Genomic DNA, 16,512 nt, shown 5'->3' with positions numbered 1-16,512 from the left:
TGGGTTTTTTAGCCATTTTTGTTGGATTTTTCCAGTTTTACCTGCAGCGCCTGGCGTCTGCTGCTGCAGCTGCGTCTGACACTCTGCTCTGGCTCGCTCCATCTCCCAGTACAGCCAGCAGTAAGGAAACCTCCCATCAACCTGTCAGGCGAGGAGGAAATAAACATAACGGACATTAACAAACCTGCCGTCTGTTGAATTCACGCTTCAGCTCTCTGGAGGAACGTTTGTGTTCGTGAGACTCGTTCACCTCTGGCTGCTTCTGCAGCTCAGGGAGGAAAGTCGAGATGAACAGAAGCTTCAAAATCCTCAGTCAGATCAATCTGGTTTCATTTAACACTCTGCAAAAACACTAAACCTTCCTACACTTGAAATAAGACAAAACGACCTCAGCAGTAACTTTTCAGTGAAATGTAGAAGCTTGTTTTAAGTCAATAATTTCTTAATATTGATGAAAAAAGCTACTTGTGTATAAGAGACATGATCTATTGGACATTGGACATTTTCCCAATTATTTTCCTTATAGATCAAACTTCTTCACCAATATTCAGAAATTACTGACTTAAAACAAACTTCTTTCTATTTGAGAAGTTACTTATAAGTTTTTATTTTGAGAAATTTGCACGACAAAGTGGAACAAAAAGACTTTATTACTAATATTTTGTTTTTGCGACACATGAACCTGTTTTAACGCTCTGACTTTATATCTACTGCCATGCAAAATGTAGGACAATATGAAAAAAAAAGCCTTTTTTAGTTTTATAACAGTTCAGATGTCACAACGTTTGTCTTTAATGGCGGCCATCTTGTCTTCCCCCCCAGCCCTGTTTGTCAGACCAAACGGTGGCTTGTGGTTGGCCTGCTCACCTCGGTCTCTATTCGCTTGAAGTGAACTCTGGAGTGGTTTGAACGTACATGAGACCAAACAGACAGGAAGCAGGAAGTGGACTACACAGCAGTACATGCTGAAAAATGCAACCGAAACAACCGTGCTAGCCTAGCGCTACAAGGAGAAATGCTAGCATTTTTTAGCCAGAAACAACAACAGAAATTCGACAACCGCCAAAATCTGACGCTACTCCATTTTTGCTTGCATTTCATGACCAAGGAAGCTGCGCTCAGTGTCTTTGAGGTTGTTGTCCTTGTTGGTGCAGCGCCCCCACAGGCAAGGAGGGGAACAGGTTTTCCAAAAGGTTTGGTTCCTTTAACGCAGAGCAGTGTGAAAGATCCGCAGCAGCTGGAAGTTTTGCACGTTGCATGTTTGGGTCCAAACTGAACCAAGTGTTTAGTCAAAGTGGAACTACGTTAGAGCAAAATGCCTTCAGTTGCATAAACAACCGGACCGGACAGTCGGGTGTGTCGCCCATGTTGAATTTTTGCGTGGTTTGAAGAATCCATGCTCCACATGCTTTCATCACCTTTTCATCGTGTTGCCACATGCTGCTGCCCAACCTCCCTGTTTTTCAGGCTGCAGATAAATGGCTGCCACCTCCGTGTTTAACATCTGTGTGTTTGCTGGCTGGGCTGATGTCACCAAGGATACGCTGTCAAACACGGCGTACACAAACGGCAGAGCTGGAAAAACTCCAACAGAGCGCGTTCACACCAAACCTGCCTCCATTGATGCAGTGAGTGTGTAAGTGCTGGGGGGTCTGTTTACACTGGGATACACTGCCAACATGTCAGCGCCGTCGGCCCGCTCAGAACGCACATTTTTCCTCAGCTTTCCTCACTTCCTGCTGGGACTGTTACTGCTTTGAACCAACCTGCCTCCTTATTGTGTCCAGAAATAGTTTTCCTATCTGCGTCTTCCATATTCCTGCCGCACTGCAAAAACACAAAATCTTAACACATTTCTTTGGTCTGGTTTCTAGAATAAATATGTTAATTCACTTGAAATGAGGCAGAAGAAGAGAGAGAGACTTAGACTTAGACTTGACTTTATTGATCCCTTGGGAAGACTCCCTCAGGAAATTATAGTTACCAGCAGCTCACTAACTTAAATTATTTTTTGGGAAACCCAGAAGACCTACAAAGTCAAAAGGTTTTTACTTTTGAAACTCAGGAATTTTATTTTTTTTTCTAGAAAATCTGTAAAATTAAATGTCTAAAATTTTTCTAGCTTTTTTTAATTTTCAAGCTCAGAAAATTTTATTTGATTTTAAAAAAATGTATCAGATTAATGTCAAAATTTCTGAAAATTTTCTAGCCAATATTTCACTTTCAAAGGATTATTCAAGATTATTTCAAGATTTTTGAGATTTATCTAAAGAATTCTGAAATTTTTAGCAGAAATGTTCTCTTCCTTTTCCTTGTTTTCTATCTGCAAAGGCCTGAATTCACCGTCGTAGTTTTGAAAGTTTTCCTCAAACGTCAACGTCAACATTTTCCAAGTTGTCTGACTTCTTTACATGACGATGAAAATGTCATTTATTGTGCAAGTAAAATGCTGCAAATGTGAATTTTAAGGGATTTAAAGCTGTGATGTTGGAGAATAACATCAAAAATGTTATTTTAATTTAATGAGCTTTAATAAAGCCCTCTTTCTTTCATTTTTTGATCCCTAACCTGCAAAGCAACTTTATCTCTTGAGAAGTTTAATCTTTCTGGATGAATAATGAACCAAAAAATGAAGTCGTTTCCCGTCTGCAGACTGTTGTGCTGCAGAGAGACGAATCAGAAACATGGGCGTGATCTGACCGTAACGCTCATCAAACATCGATTCTTTGCTGTTTGTGAGACGTTCAGACTTCTCAGATTTCATCGCTGCACAGAGACGACGCATCAGCGGCAATAAAATTACTAGATTCGATTTGCAAAGTGATGCTGTGGAATTTTTAAAAGCTCTATTAAACTTGAGCGGAATCCCTCCTCGCACTGCAAAAACTCAAAATCTTACAAATAATTGGTATTTAGTTTCTGCTGCAAATCAAGTCAGTTTCAGCAAGAAATAGGAGTTGAAGTCAATAATTCTTCATTTTATTGAATAAGAATTAGTTCTGCAGGGAGATTATTTCACTAACATCATAAGTGAAATAATCAAAATCAATATTAAGGAAACTAGGCAAAAATATTTGGTAAGAATTTGTGTTTTGAGGTGTAAATCTTGACCTGTCTTCACTTTCACCTCGGATGCAAAAAGCCTGAAGCAAAAAGCCACTTAAAGTCAACTGTTAAATCCAAACCCTGGAAGGTTTTTAGTTTCCAGATTTGAGCCAAAAGGAAATCTTAAAATGTTCCTCAGGCAGCCAGAAAATAAATCTGCTCGTGTTTTTCCAGTGAAACGCAGCAGAGCCAGAAAAAGGAGCTGGTTTATCAGCAATGTGTCGCCTTGGCTGGCAGCGTTTCACCAAGAGGAAGAAGATTCACAGTTTACACTGAAAACATGGAGAAATCCCAAATAAACCACGTCTCTGACAGAATGCACTGTAAAAACATCACCAGGTGATTTGGTCCAGGTTTCAGAGCAGACAAACTAACTTCAAGTCACTTTCTAGCAACAGATGAGTTTGTTTTGAATCAATCATTATTTCATATTGATGGAAGTTCTTGTGCCTCCAGCAGATTATTAAACTTAAGCAACATTTTTCCAGTGGAAGTAAAACTTCTCATCAATATTAAGGAGTTATTGACCTAAAACAAGGTCCTATGTCTTGCTGAAAAGTTTCTTGGTGAGGTTTATTGTTTTTATGATGCATTTATGAAAGAAACAGAAAAACGTTGCAGAATCTGATGGATCAATAATTTTCAGTTGGGTTCAGACATGCAGCATCAGACTGACCGTGTGGAGGATGATGGAGACGAGCAGCAGCAGAAGGAACATGGTCGCATCTCATCCACCTGCAGTTCACCTGGCTGCTGTCATCCTGAGCGGTCCGAACCGAACCGAACCGAACCGCAGGCTGGCAGGTGGGACCTTTACGCGCGGTTCAGTCTCGGTCGCTCTTCTGTTCACCAGCGCCTCAGATGTGCAGACCGAACCGAACCGAACCGAGCCGCGAGAGTTTGCTAAATCGCAGAAAAGTTCAGCTGAATGTGCATAAAGTCCCGAAGAGGCGGAACTCTGTGGTTCTGCTGGTTCCGGTTCTCCTTCTGCATTTGAAGAGCGTCACCGACAAATGGACCCCGCTGGCCCCCAGAACCAGAGAGGACCCAGAAGTCAGAGCAATAAAGCCCGACAGCGCCCTCATGCGGCGCCTTCTGCTCACAGCAGAATAACAGCAAACTATCAGTTTATTTAGAATATCAGTTAATAATTAAAAAACAATATGTTCAAAAAAGAACATTAATAAAGATTTTAATGAGAACACAATCTTTTAAAATGGCCTAGTTAAAGCCCAAGCCTAAATCCACCTGAGCAACAAGGAAATACTTTTTTTTTAGCTAATAAAAAAAAATTCACAGTAGCAAATAAAAAAAAAACAGTAAAAATCAACGAGGAAAGTTATTACAAAAAGAAAAAAAACTTGAAATAATTAAATTATTTTATTAATATTTTACCCAAATATGCTACTTTTAAAATATTTTGTCAAATACTATCAAGTAGAAACATTTATTTTAGTATCAGTTATGCTATGGAGCAAAGCTTAGCAAACTTAAAATATTTCTGTAAATGAGTTTAATTAAGATGCTAATTGAACAGCTGAACTGCTAACTTTGCTACTCAGCTAATTGGAAGATTAACTTCTGAACACAAACACAATAATTTAGCTGTGCAGCCACATACTTAAAATACCCAAACTTTCAAACTTAGCATGATTTGAAATGTTATAATTGTAAAACACTGATTTAGATACTTCGCATAATTAGACGGACAGGGAGGAAGTAACAGTTACTGAAACGTTTACCTGGTAGAAATAGCTGACATACTTTGAATGCTAACCATGCTAATCAGCCTAACTGAGTGACTTCTATACTTTAAACAACATAAAATTATGCTAACTTTGCTAGTTAGCAGATGTAGCTCAACATGAACAGATTGCTAATTGGTAAAAATGGTTAATATGATAATTGACATAATTTGAAGACCATCTATACACTATAACTGAATACTTCTGTCACTTCAAATAGTTAAAGATATTAACTTCTTAATTAAAATGCTAATTCTGCCACCTAGCCTAATAAAAATAATCACAGTGGTACATGACATAATTTGAAGGCTAACAATGCTAATTAGCTCAGGTGAATATTAGGATGTTATTCAGCCAAACTGAAGGGTAACTTAACTTGGTATAGTAACAATAATAACGTAGCTGTGCAGCAATAAAAACTATAAATCTGCATATTTAACCTGCTAAAGTTCTTTCAATTTGAAATTCACCGCATGCAGGATGTAAAAATGTGAAGTTATGATGCTAACATTACTTTGACTTTTCACCAATTCAAATTTGAGATATAAATTAACCCATTTCCTCAGATTAAAAAAAACCATCATACAGGATTCTGGTATCATTGTCTGGGTTTCCACTTTATTTGTTTACGTTTCAATTTCAGCTGAAGATTCATTAATAAATCGTATTGAAAAGAATCAGGATCGTCTCTGCTGCAGCGAATGAAACAAATCGGCCCAGTCGCTTTTAGCCAATCAAAGCACTTTATTGCACTGTATAGTGTGACAGGGAGCCGGTAGCAGGCTCTTATAAAAGTGTCATTTCCTCTTTTCATCATGTGTACAAAACAAGTCACACACACTTTTACCGTACAAAATCAACACTATTTACATACAACACACACGCGTGCAGTCTCTCTCCCATTCAGCCCTGAACACAGACGGTCCTCCGGGTTTCTGACGGGACGCCATCGATACGCTGCTACCAACAATCCAAACAAACCTCTGATATGCATAATTTTTTCTCCCGATGATGTGAAACAAAAAGCGATGAGACGTTTTTCACCCGCAGGCGTGTAAACGAAATTTATCCAAACATCGAGACTGTTGAGTAAAACGCTTTACATGGGCAGGAATCCTGCCATAAAATGACATTTATTTAAACTCTTCATAGATTTATTTATTTTTCATCATCTGTTAAAACTTCTATAACCTCAGGAAATGTTTGAGTCAGTGCACATCAGGCGGTAGCTCCGAGGTTGTTCTTTACTGAGGATTCCTGCTCAAAATGCACAAAAAAACTATCATTTTTATGATTTGAAGGTTTGCAAGAAATATTTTGACATCTAAAAAACATTTTCTATGCAACAAAAATGAAAAGAAAACATTTTTAGACATTCAGTTCTTGAAAATGTCTCACTGCTTAAAAAAGCAGCTTGTTTCACGTCTTAAAGGTCCTGTCTGAAGGACGTAGTGCCATCTAGTGGCCCAGATAGCAAACTGCAGCCAGCATTTAAACAGCAGCTCTTACTTTTGTCCTCTTTAGGCCACCGTAGCAGCATTTCTGAAGGGGCTCACTCTGGGAAACGTGTAATAAATGCAGTAATGAGAACATTTATGTATAGATATGATTGTAAATGCTGCGATGTGTTGAGAATCCACAGAACCAGTAGAGAACAACCTTTGGATGATTATTGCTACAACGGGAGCTTCTTCATGTAAACTTCATCTTCCTCTTCACCCCCACAGCTTCCAGATGTTTGTGCCAGGACAAAATTTTACTTCCAACCTGGAAGTTAAACGTTTCAACGGAAACCTTTAATTTAATAATTTAATTCATTTAAATAATCTGAAGAAACACCCTCAACACGATAAAATGTTTATTTAAATAAAGTCATTTGGTTTATTTTTGTTCACATGTAAAAACCTCTGCAGTAACATCTGGATGCTGAAGATGTATTCTCTCTAAAACTTTATTTAAATAATGATAGCTTTATTTATGTTATATTCACACAGTGCACTTTGCTCAGCGAGTTGCTTTTGGTGCTTCAGGACTGAATTTCTGAGTTTGCTCACATACAGAAATGTTTTTTATTGTTCCTGTTGAAATTTGCAGCATTATTTTTGGTTCAAACCGACCGCTTTAAGACGCTTTTCCTTCTTTTTTGAGATAAAAACAAACTTTTAGCCCCCAACAGAAAGAAGCTGCAGCCGATTCACACAGTTTTAGTTTTTTCTTTGATCGTTTTTGAATAAAATCTGCGTTTAAAAGCACAGAAAATGTTCCTGTCGCACATCGACACAGACGGGTGAACACACACTCACACACACTAAAACACACACTCAGGGTGCGGGTGGAGAGAGCTGCATTAGGGGCTACTACACCTCGCTGTTTAGTTCCTCTCCATATAGATTATTATGTTTATGTACAGTATTTATAGTTTTTACAATACTCTGACGCCCCCTAGTGGTGGAACTGAGACAGAAGCCACAGATTTGAACACATTGCTCCTCTAAGGCTTCCTGTTGGCCGCGGCGTCGAGCGAGGGGTTAAAAACGATCCATCGGCTGGAATCAGCCGGCGAAAACAAACGACTGCAGAACACGTCAAATCAACGCTCAAAAATACAGTACATCTGGATTTCTGGGAAATTAATGAACAACGACGGCGATATGAGCAGCACACACACACACACACACACACACACACACACACACACACACACACACACACACACACACACACACACACACACACACACACACACACACACACAGCCAGGCTACATGTTGTAGGCCACGTAGATGGGGTCCAGCTGGTCTTGTAGGAAGCCGTCGCGGAGGTGCATGCGCTGCTTTTCGCCGCGGGAGTTGATGGGTATGACGCCGACGTCCGTCACCACGACGACGCCCACGATCAGGTAGTGCTCCTCCAGCACGGCCTTGGTCACCATAGGAACCAGGTCCAGGGCCTCCTGCTCTGAGCCCTCCAGCTCCACCACCACCACCAGCAGGTTGGTCCAGGTGAAGACGGCGCTGGCGGAGACACACAGCTTTAAGGAAAACACAACTTCCTGTTTGCAGAGCAGCGGCTTAGAAGACAATTTATTCTGACGATTAATCGATTAATCGTCAGAGAGCTGAGATATTCTTAAGATTTTCATTTGATCATTTAGCCTTTTCTGTGCCATGATTGAAAAGTGCATCCAACTTTTTTGGCATGAAATAAATATTTATTGCCTAAAATGCCATGAAAACAAACATTTGTCATGATTTATGCTAGCAGCTTCGTGCTTCAGATGACGCTGTCTGACCCGAACGCGTCTCCCTGGCGCTGATGGACCTACCACTCCATGATGCTCTTGTGTGCGCGGGTGACGGAGGTCTCGATGTCGATGGGGTGGTACCTCATCCCCCGCAGCTCCATGGCCTCCTCCAGCGCCCCGACCACGAACAGCGCGTCGTGCCTCTCTGCTCACAAACCCCAAACACAGTCAGTCCTGCTGCGTCCGCCCAACGTCTCCCAGGGGACGGACGCGTCCTCACCTCCGTTGGCGTCGGTGAGCTCGGTGCGGCGGAGGAAACCCAGGTAACCGGTTCTGGCCCAGACCGTCTGGGTGTCTCCGAAGCTGAGCCTGGAGCTGAAATGGTCCGACTGCAGCACTTCCTCGCCGTAGCCGCTGTAGTAGCCGCTGCCGTTGTGAGCGCTGTGGACCCAGATCTGCAGGAGGAGAGCAAAACACAACAGACTGAACCGACAGGTCCAACAGAGGAACAGCGCAAACGATTAATCGTGATTAATCAATTAGTGAAATTTAGTTAAATGAAAGATCTGTATAATGTGTCAATATCTTTTGTTTGGATAATTGATCAATGATCAGAATAATCGATCAGTAGAGCTGCAGACCTCTCCCAGGTGGGAGTCTCCCAGCGGTCCTTTGGTCTCCGGGTTGGCGATGATGATTCGGACTCCCGGCAGAATCTGGGAAAATAAAAGCACCACTTAACCTTCCTTTCCTCCTTTAAGGTCCATTCAGAGCCCGGATTAATATTCAAGCTTCTATTTTCACCACTAAACTGAAGATCCTGATAAAATGGATCCGGGCCTCTCAGCTCAAACTGTTTATTCACTGAATGTGGGCGCAGAGCCGATGAGTTCTTCCTGCTTCTTTTCTCCCCGGATGAGTGGAGAAAGGGAGGCTGATGGTTTCCTGCTGGACTCAGACCTGCAGTCTGTTGTGACTCACTGCATGTGGGAGGACGTGCAGAGAAAAGCAGCAGAAATAGTCCCAGAACCGGCTGCCACTCCTCATCTCTGCGCTGTCAGCTCACAGCTTTGTCTCTGATTTCTGCCACAACTTTTATCAAAACTTCATTTAAATCTTTAGTCACGACTCGTCTCCCTGCTGGAAATGAAGATTTATGGTCCAGCTTCACCCACCTTCCCAGACTCCATCAGCGGCAGGCTGTGGGGAGCCTCTCTCCACCAACCGGACCCTGAACAAGAAACGCATCAGATCAGGGTTAAAACCGTTCCCTCAGCAGAGGAGGATGATGGGAAGCAGCGGCCGGACCTGTCATGGCGCAGCGCTCTCATGTCCACGTACACGGTGGTGGGGTCGGGTCCTGAGGTCCCCTGCAGCCAATCACAGGGCAGAAACAGGCCGGCTCACAAACTATACTTGTGTTTTCAGTTTTAAAAAGTGGATAACTTGTGCAAAAGCACTTTTACAGATTAAGACTGATGTGAGCATTTATGTTTGTGACCAAAGGATAATAAATAAAGAGATCGGATGACAGAAATGTTCACAGCTTCGTTCTCCTGTTCAAACAGAAAAGTAGGAATAAAGAAATTATCCTTGGTTATGAATCCTCATGTCCTACTGATTGCTTGTTCTTTAGCTTTTTACATAAATAAATAAAATAAAGCATAATTTACAGTGGAGCGTTTTCATCCCTGTCTGCTCTTGCAACTTGACAAAGTTTATTTAGTTTAACTCTCATGTTGTTTATTGATACCAAAGGGAAATTAAATGCTGTAACTCAAATTAAACTGTTTTAGAGGCTGATGATTGTAGCAGTCTGTTGTGCAGCCCATCTAAAGACGCCTCTGACCAAAGATTGCTCCTCAACCAGCCAATCACAAACAGGTATTCTTCAGCCAATCAGAGGGTATTAACTGCAAACGTGTTGCTGGTGCGTTAACGTGTCCTAGGCGTGTTATGGACGTCTTCCTCGCGTGTTCCTGGCGTGTTGTACCTGCAGACAGATGGCCAGGTTGACCCTGCAGCCAAACGCCGTGCTGACGGAGCGAGGGTGGAGGCCCAGGTCCTTGAAGAGCTTGGAGAAGGAGTGTGTGAGCGCCATCCTGGGTCTCTCCTCTGCCACCACCACGCAGGCCCGGACCCGGGACAGGTCCAGACCCCGGGCCTGGATCCGACACAGGCAGGACACAAACAGAAGCTTTTTATAAAACGGGAACACATCAGTTATTTCTGCCTTTCGCTCAAATCAAACCAAACCCCAGGAGACGCATCTGCTGTGCAGCGAGGAAAATGTTTTATGAAGAAACAGCCAGAAATAAAAGCCGCTTCTCCTCCGCTCTGCGTCTCCATGGCCACGTAAAGACAGATGATCTCTAAAATTAACTTCCATCAGTGACCAATCGCTGCGGACGCCTCCGGCTGAGCAGATGGAGTTCATTAAACCGAGCCGGAGGACCGGGACAGGTCCAGTCCTTACACAGAACCGTTGGGTCTCTGTAAGGAATCCATCTGAACCGCCTCAAAGGTTTTGAAACAAAACATTTCTACTGATTTCCACTGGTTTGTGATTTCAGATGAACGACTCCACCCAGAGAGAAGCACAGAAACGGGCCGGGTCAGGGTTCTGCATCATCCTGACCTTCAGTGCTTCGGTCTGCAGGCCGAGTCCTTTGGTGCAGAGCTCCATGACGCTGTAGGAGCAGAAGGTGTCTCGCACCCTCAGCTGGCTGACGGCCAGCAGCCACAGAGCCGGGTTGGTCTCCAGCTCCACCGGCGGGATCAGGATGGACTGGTGGCCCGAGTAAACGCTGCGGACGACACGCAGAGTCACATCCAGGCACAAAGCTCCCGTCGGGGGGAATCCTGTTTTCACCGACCTGCAGAGACACCAGAGGACGAAGCCGAGGCCGCAGTACGGGTCCAGGCAGATGGCCACCTCTCTGGACGGGTACAGCTCACACTGCAGCTTCACCGAGCGGCAGAAGGCTCCCACTGCATTATGGGACATCTGGACGGGGACGAATGGAGACATGAAACTAGAGTTAGTTTTCTTTTTACAACATTTAGGCTTTAAAACAGTTAAATTAAATCTGTACACTGTACAAACCTTTCACACAAAGAGGCCAAACCGGCAAATTTAACCGAGTGACAGGTCACAAAATGAACACAATAACAATTTACTTTATAGAGCTCAACGAAGAATGGCATTTTAATTAAAGATCAAAAATATAAAAAGGGTTTCGGATTGTTGCCTCATGAAAAGAAAAACAGACAACTTCCAAATTTATCAGCATCTTTGATGACAGCTGAACTTTGACCCCAAATCCCAGAGGAAACTGAAAACGAAGCTTCATGGTTGCAGAGCAGAGAGGAGAGGAAGTTCAAACTAAATCTTCCCTTCATCATATTGAGTCAGAATCAAATCCTCTACTCCAACATCTCTCTAAACAAATGGCCAGAGGCGCAGCAAAAGCAAAGGAGATGGATTATCAGAGCAACTGATGGTGCATTTATTTATTGAGCTGTTAGCATATTTAATAGCAACAGTCTTCAGTCAGAGGCGTCTTTATATTTGTTGTAAAACTGACTGCTGCAGCAGATCCTTCCAGCATCACCATCTACGACTTTTCAACCTGATTAACGACATTAATTTAAATATTTCTGAATTCAATTCAAAACAATAATAATTTGTTTTTTTCCCCACTCACTGAATGATTAAGTTATTAAATTAAAATATTCAATGTGAGGCTTCTGCAATAAAAGACAAATTTAAACATTTTTTAAAACATTTTTCCTAAATGTGCAAAAAGCATCTGCATTATTCTGCTTTATTCTAATCAGATGTTGAAGTAAAAATCTGGAATAATTTAAATATTTCTAGAGCCCAAAGTTTTCAGTCTGCAGTAAATAAAACTCCCTTCATGTCCTGTTTAGATTCCCATTACAGTCGTTGAACCGAGGCTCCCCATGGTGTGAAGGGAGAGGATGAGAGTAAGAGCAGGCCCGGTTCTGCCCGGTTCGGCTGACCTGGACTCCGGCCAGCATGCCGGTGGTGGACACGCTGAAGTCCAGGTAGGCCAGGCCGTCGGGTTGGTGGGCTTGTAGAGAGCTGGAGGCTTCTTCTTTGGCAGGTCGTCTGCAGAGCAAACAGAATCAAACAGAATCATTCGGTTCTGTTGGGAAAGCCCAGGTGACCTCTGGGTGACCTCTGGGTGACCCCAGAGCTGCTGATGGAGCCGCGCCGCAGCTGATGCTCCACTAACAACCGACCTGCACCTGATGCTGGTCATTAACTCAGAGGTCGGTTCTGATCCAGAACAAACACACTCAGAAAAAAGAAAGTACACCCTCCTGCAGGTGTACATACTTACTTATTATACTTATTTCTCTCCATGTTTTAACTGAAATAATCTGCCAGTGGAACCAGTATAGTTAGGCCGAGCAGCTAAGCGCTGCGAAGGCCTATTGTTTTCCTATTGTTTATTAGGCCGAGCAGCTAAGCGCTGCGAAGGCCTATTGTTTTCCTATTGTTTATTAGGCCCGAGCAGCTAAGCGCTGCGAAGGCCTATTGTTTCTGTACTGTTTCTTATTATTATTAGGCCCGAGCAGCTAAGCGCTGCGAAGGCCTATTGTTTCTGTACTGTTTCTTATTATTAGGCCCGAGCAGCTAAGCGCTGCGAAGGCCTATTGTTTCTGTACTGTTTCTTATTAGGCCCGAGCAGCTAAGCGCTGCGAAGGCCTATTGTTTTCCTACTGTTTCTTATTATTATTTTATTATTATTCTCCCTCCAAATGAATTGGCTTTTTGGGGGCTTTATCATATTCAAAAACTCACCAAACTTGGCGGAGGCCTTAAGCCTGTTTCAAATTTACGTATTTTAAAGTCGACGCAACAATTGCAAAAGAAATGGCTCAATAGCGCCACCTTGAAATTTTCAAAGGACCCTTTGCTATTCACTTACTTCATCGTAGAGACATGAAATTTGGTACACTTATAGAGCTCCCAAGATGCTCAAAATTTACAATTAATGTCATAGTGCAAGTATCACAGGAAGTCAGCCATTTTGGATTGAAGGTCAAATTTTCACCCCATTTTTGCCATTTACAGCCTTCGTATTTGAACGAACTCCTCCTAGGGGTTTCCATTGATCGGCTTCAAACTCGGTCAGTCTGTTCATAAGGCATGTCCCATCTAAAGTTATCAAAACTGTGAGTTTTTGAGTATGCTGAAGGGGGGTAAGCAGGGGTCAAAGTTCACCTACTCGCCATAAAAAAATAAACTGCTATATCTCCTACACAGAAACTCACAGAGGCACCAAAGTTACTGTGATTGATCATCATCGGATCTCCTACAATATCCTATGGTCAAGTGATGACATCACTTAGGCCACGCCCCCTGAGAACAGGAAGTGTAATGTTTTACTGTGGACGGTCGCTATCTGACCCCTTTGACCTCATCAACATGAAACTGTGCCCAGACACAGAAAACATGTTGGTGTATTGAGGATTCCAACCCCGACCACATTCGATGGAGCAGGTGGGCGTGGCGGCGTGGCGAAGTGACCTCTAACGCCATCGCCATACGTTTGGCTCTCAATTCCACATTTTCGGGCGCAGCTGCTGCAAACTCACAAGGATGGATCGACATCACCTCCCCGACAGGAATCCATCACAATATTTGTGGGGCGTGGCCTAATTTCTCTATAGCGCCCCTAGAAAAATTTAAATGATCAGCCCCAAGCCATGCTTTAACCTACAATTACGAAACGTTGTACACGTGTGTACCTTGTCAGGACTTACAAAAAAGTCTCTTGGAGCCATGGTCGAAACCCCACAGGAAGACGGCCATTTTAGATTGAAGTTCAGATTTTGACCCCATTTTTGCCGTTTACAGCCTTCCTATTTGATCGAACTCCTCCTAGGGATTTCGATTGATCGGCTTCAAACTCGGTCAGTTTGCTCATAAGGCATGTCCCATCTAAAGTTATCAAAACGGTGAGTTTTTGAGAATGCTGAAGGGGGGTTAGCAGGGGTCAAAGTTCACCTACTCCCCATAAAAAATCAACTGCTATATTTCCTACACAGAAACTCACAGAGGCACCAAAGTTTCTGTGATTGATCATCATCGGGTGTCCTACAATACCCTATGGTCGAATGATGACATCACTTAGGCCACGCCCCCTGAGAAAAGGAAGTGTCATGTTTTACTCTGAACGGTCGCTATCTGACCCCTTTGACCTCATCAACATGAAACTGTGCCCAGACACAGAAGACATGTTGGTGTGTTGAGGATTCCAACCCCGACCAGCTTCGATGGAGCAGGTGGGCATGGCGGCGTGGCGAAGTTACCTGTAACGCCATCGCCATACGTTTGGCTCTCAATACCACATTTTCGGGCTCAGCTGCTGCAAACTCACAAGGATGAATATTTATCCACTCCCCGACTGGAATCCATCACAATATTTGTAGGGCGTGGCCTAATTTCTCTATAGCGCCCCCTAGAAAACAGCAGCCCATAGGTTATGTTGTTATTAATTATTTAAATATACATTATTATAACTTTTTATATATTTATAAGTTTATTTTGTGGGTTAAAGTACAAACATTCATTCATTTTTGCTAGAAATAATACAAACAAAGTCATTCAGCAAAACTTATGACACAGCGAAGTAAGAACACACTGGGGTCAGTGTTGATGGAGTACCACTGGCACCTTGTGGCGATATACTGGTACTACTAGTGCAATACCAGTATTGCCCCAGCAGGAGGCAGTGGTACCATCAATGAGAAAACAGATCGACGCTACGTAATAACAGTCAGCGGGACAGCTGGAGCTGCGAAGTTTTCCTGAACATTTTGCCTGCTTTTTGGAGCCACAGAACTGGTCTACGCTCAACATTTTGCTTGGATTTTGGAGTTGCAAATACGAACCACGCTTTGGAGCAAGAAGGCTCTGTTGGACCGGAGTTGGAGAAGTTTAATGGGCTCTTTGCATCTCAGCTTACACGTTCGGGAAACACGGCTGAAATGTTTTTCCAAGGTAACAATTAATAATGTACATCGATCCGAAACCCCAACAAGTAAGGCAAAGAAAGGTTTTAAGATGTTCGCCTCATTATACATTCACAGATATGAAGGTGAGTTTTATTTTCTTTAAACTGCTAGCACAAGCCTGCTAGCTTTCTAGTAAAAATCTGCTATTTAATTATCTAAAGATTTCTCAGCCATTCTAACGGACACTGTTTGTGCCTTATTTTCAAGCATATTACGTGTGTTTATTGTTAACGACAATAAAGCAGCGGGGAGGGGGAGGGGGGAGCAGATTACAGTTCAGACTTTTTGCTTGAAGTATGACGAAGAAAAACGAGCACAGAGCTTACTCTGGTATCGGAGTTCTAGTTCAGCTGACTGTTCAGATTGAGAGTTATTACTTTTAGAAAAATATGGCCGTGTTGCTTAAGGTTTCTGTGTTATTTCGTTTTATTACTTTTGCATGCTTGTTGTGAATGGCTCATTAAGACAGTGTTTAGAGCGGTGTGTGCGGCGTTAGCTTCAAGTGGTAGCTTTAACTTGTAGCAACGAATATTTACAAGCTGTCATAATTGAGGATGGCTTGGAAATCCATGAAAACTTAAACAAAGTACATAGTATTGTTTTATTTGTGTCTTAAGTACGACTTTGTCTTTTATAGCAGTCATAGTTTCTGAAAGTGGAAAAAAGAGCCGCATTCGGGTATACAGTTGTGACGTCAGCGCGGCAGGTGGAAAGAGCCCATTGCTGTTCGTTTAAACAGTCGTAACTCGCGGTGCGGTGAGTAATTTATTCCTTCCTGCTGGTTCTGGAAGCCGTCATGTTTGGAACAGTTATTCTGAGGAGGATGCTAACCCAATGCCTGAGGCCTGCAACGTTTTTAATGCTAACGAAGCGCTTGACTAATTCAATAAACTGAATAGTGTGTGTGATACATCCAGTTTCATACATTGAGAGTTGTTTGTTATTATGTATAGAAGATGTTTAAAATGTCGTTTGAAAGAGCTCTGAAAAAATGCTAAGTATCTTTTTACCGATCCATTGGGTTGTAATATTTAGTTGCAGCACTTCCTGTGATTAATACCTAATTAATGGATGGGATTCAGCCTGTGCTATTGTTCTAATGTGCTGAAAGTTAACTGTGCTCTCTTAATGTGCATTGCCCTTGGTTTATTACTGAACAGTGCGGTTTATTAAACTGATACATCTTAACCTTCACCATTTTCCTGACTCATTTCACGATAACGTTAAAGTTGCACTGCATTTAGATCTCAGTTGTAGTTAACATCAAGCATGTGGGTGTGGCTTAGTGTAAAACTTCCACTATTTGCCATGAAACATCAACATTAAATGACTTCCAAATGCAAGATCACAGCTGCATCATCACAC

The 16,512-nt window shown here is 42.5% G+C and overlaps 1 protein-coding gene and 1 pseudogene across 1 annotated transcript; both read right to left on the bottom strand.

Annotated features, from left to right (window-relative positions):
- Positions 1-4,078, bottom strand: part of LOC129378975 (vasoactive intestinal polypeptide receptor 2-like) — a 21,182-nt pseudogene extending 17,104 nt beyond the window's left edge.
- A 3,451-nt stretch (positions 4,079-7,529) lies between these two features.
- Positions 7,530-10,137, bottom strand: LOC129378939 (disco-interacting protein 2 homolog C-like). Its single transcript, XM_055059446.1, has 7 exons — positions 10,088-10,137; positions 9,403-9,464; positions 9,270-9,325; positions 8,736-8,810; positions 8,375-8,549; positions 8,176-8,299; positions 7,530-7,864 (listed from the first exon to the last, which is right to left on the bottom strand). Exons 2-7 carry the CDS (start codon positions 9,407-9,409, stop codon positions 7,612-7,614), a joined length of 690 nt encoding a protein of 229 aa, XP_054915421.1. The 5' UTR covers positions 9,410-9,464; positions 10,088-10,137; the 3' UTR covers positions 7,530-7,611.
- Between the last annotated feature and the right edge of the window lie 6,375 nt (positions 10,138-16,512).

Source organism: Poeciliopsis prolifica, unplaced genomic scaffold, assembly GCF_027474105.1.
Source record: "Poeciliopsis prolifica strain line A6 unplaced genomic scaffold, Auburn_PproV2 SCAFFOLD054, whole genome shotgun sequence".
Taxonomy (NCBI): domain Eukaryota; kingdom Metazoa; phylum Chordata; class Actinopteri; order Cyprinodontiformes; family Poeciliidae; genus Poeciliopsis; species Poeciliopsis prolifica.
This window is presented reverse-complemented; position numbering and strand designations above follow the sequence as displayed.

Coding starts and splice junctions, on each gene's coding strand:
- LOC129378939 (XM_055059446.1), bottom strand. Junction 8,811..9,269: donor CGCTGATGGAGTCTGGGAAG/GTGGGTGAAGCT, acceptor TTATTTTCCCAG/ATTCTGCCGGGAGTCCGAAT. Junction 8,550..8,735: donor GAGACTCCCACCTGGGAGAG/GTCTGCAGCTCT, acceptor CTCCTCCTGCAG/ATCTGGGTCCACAGCGCTCA.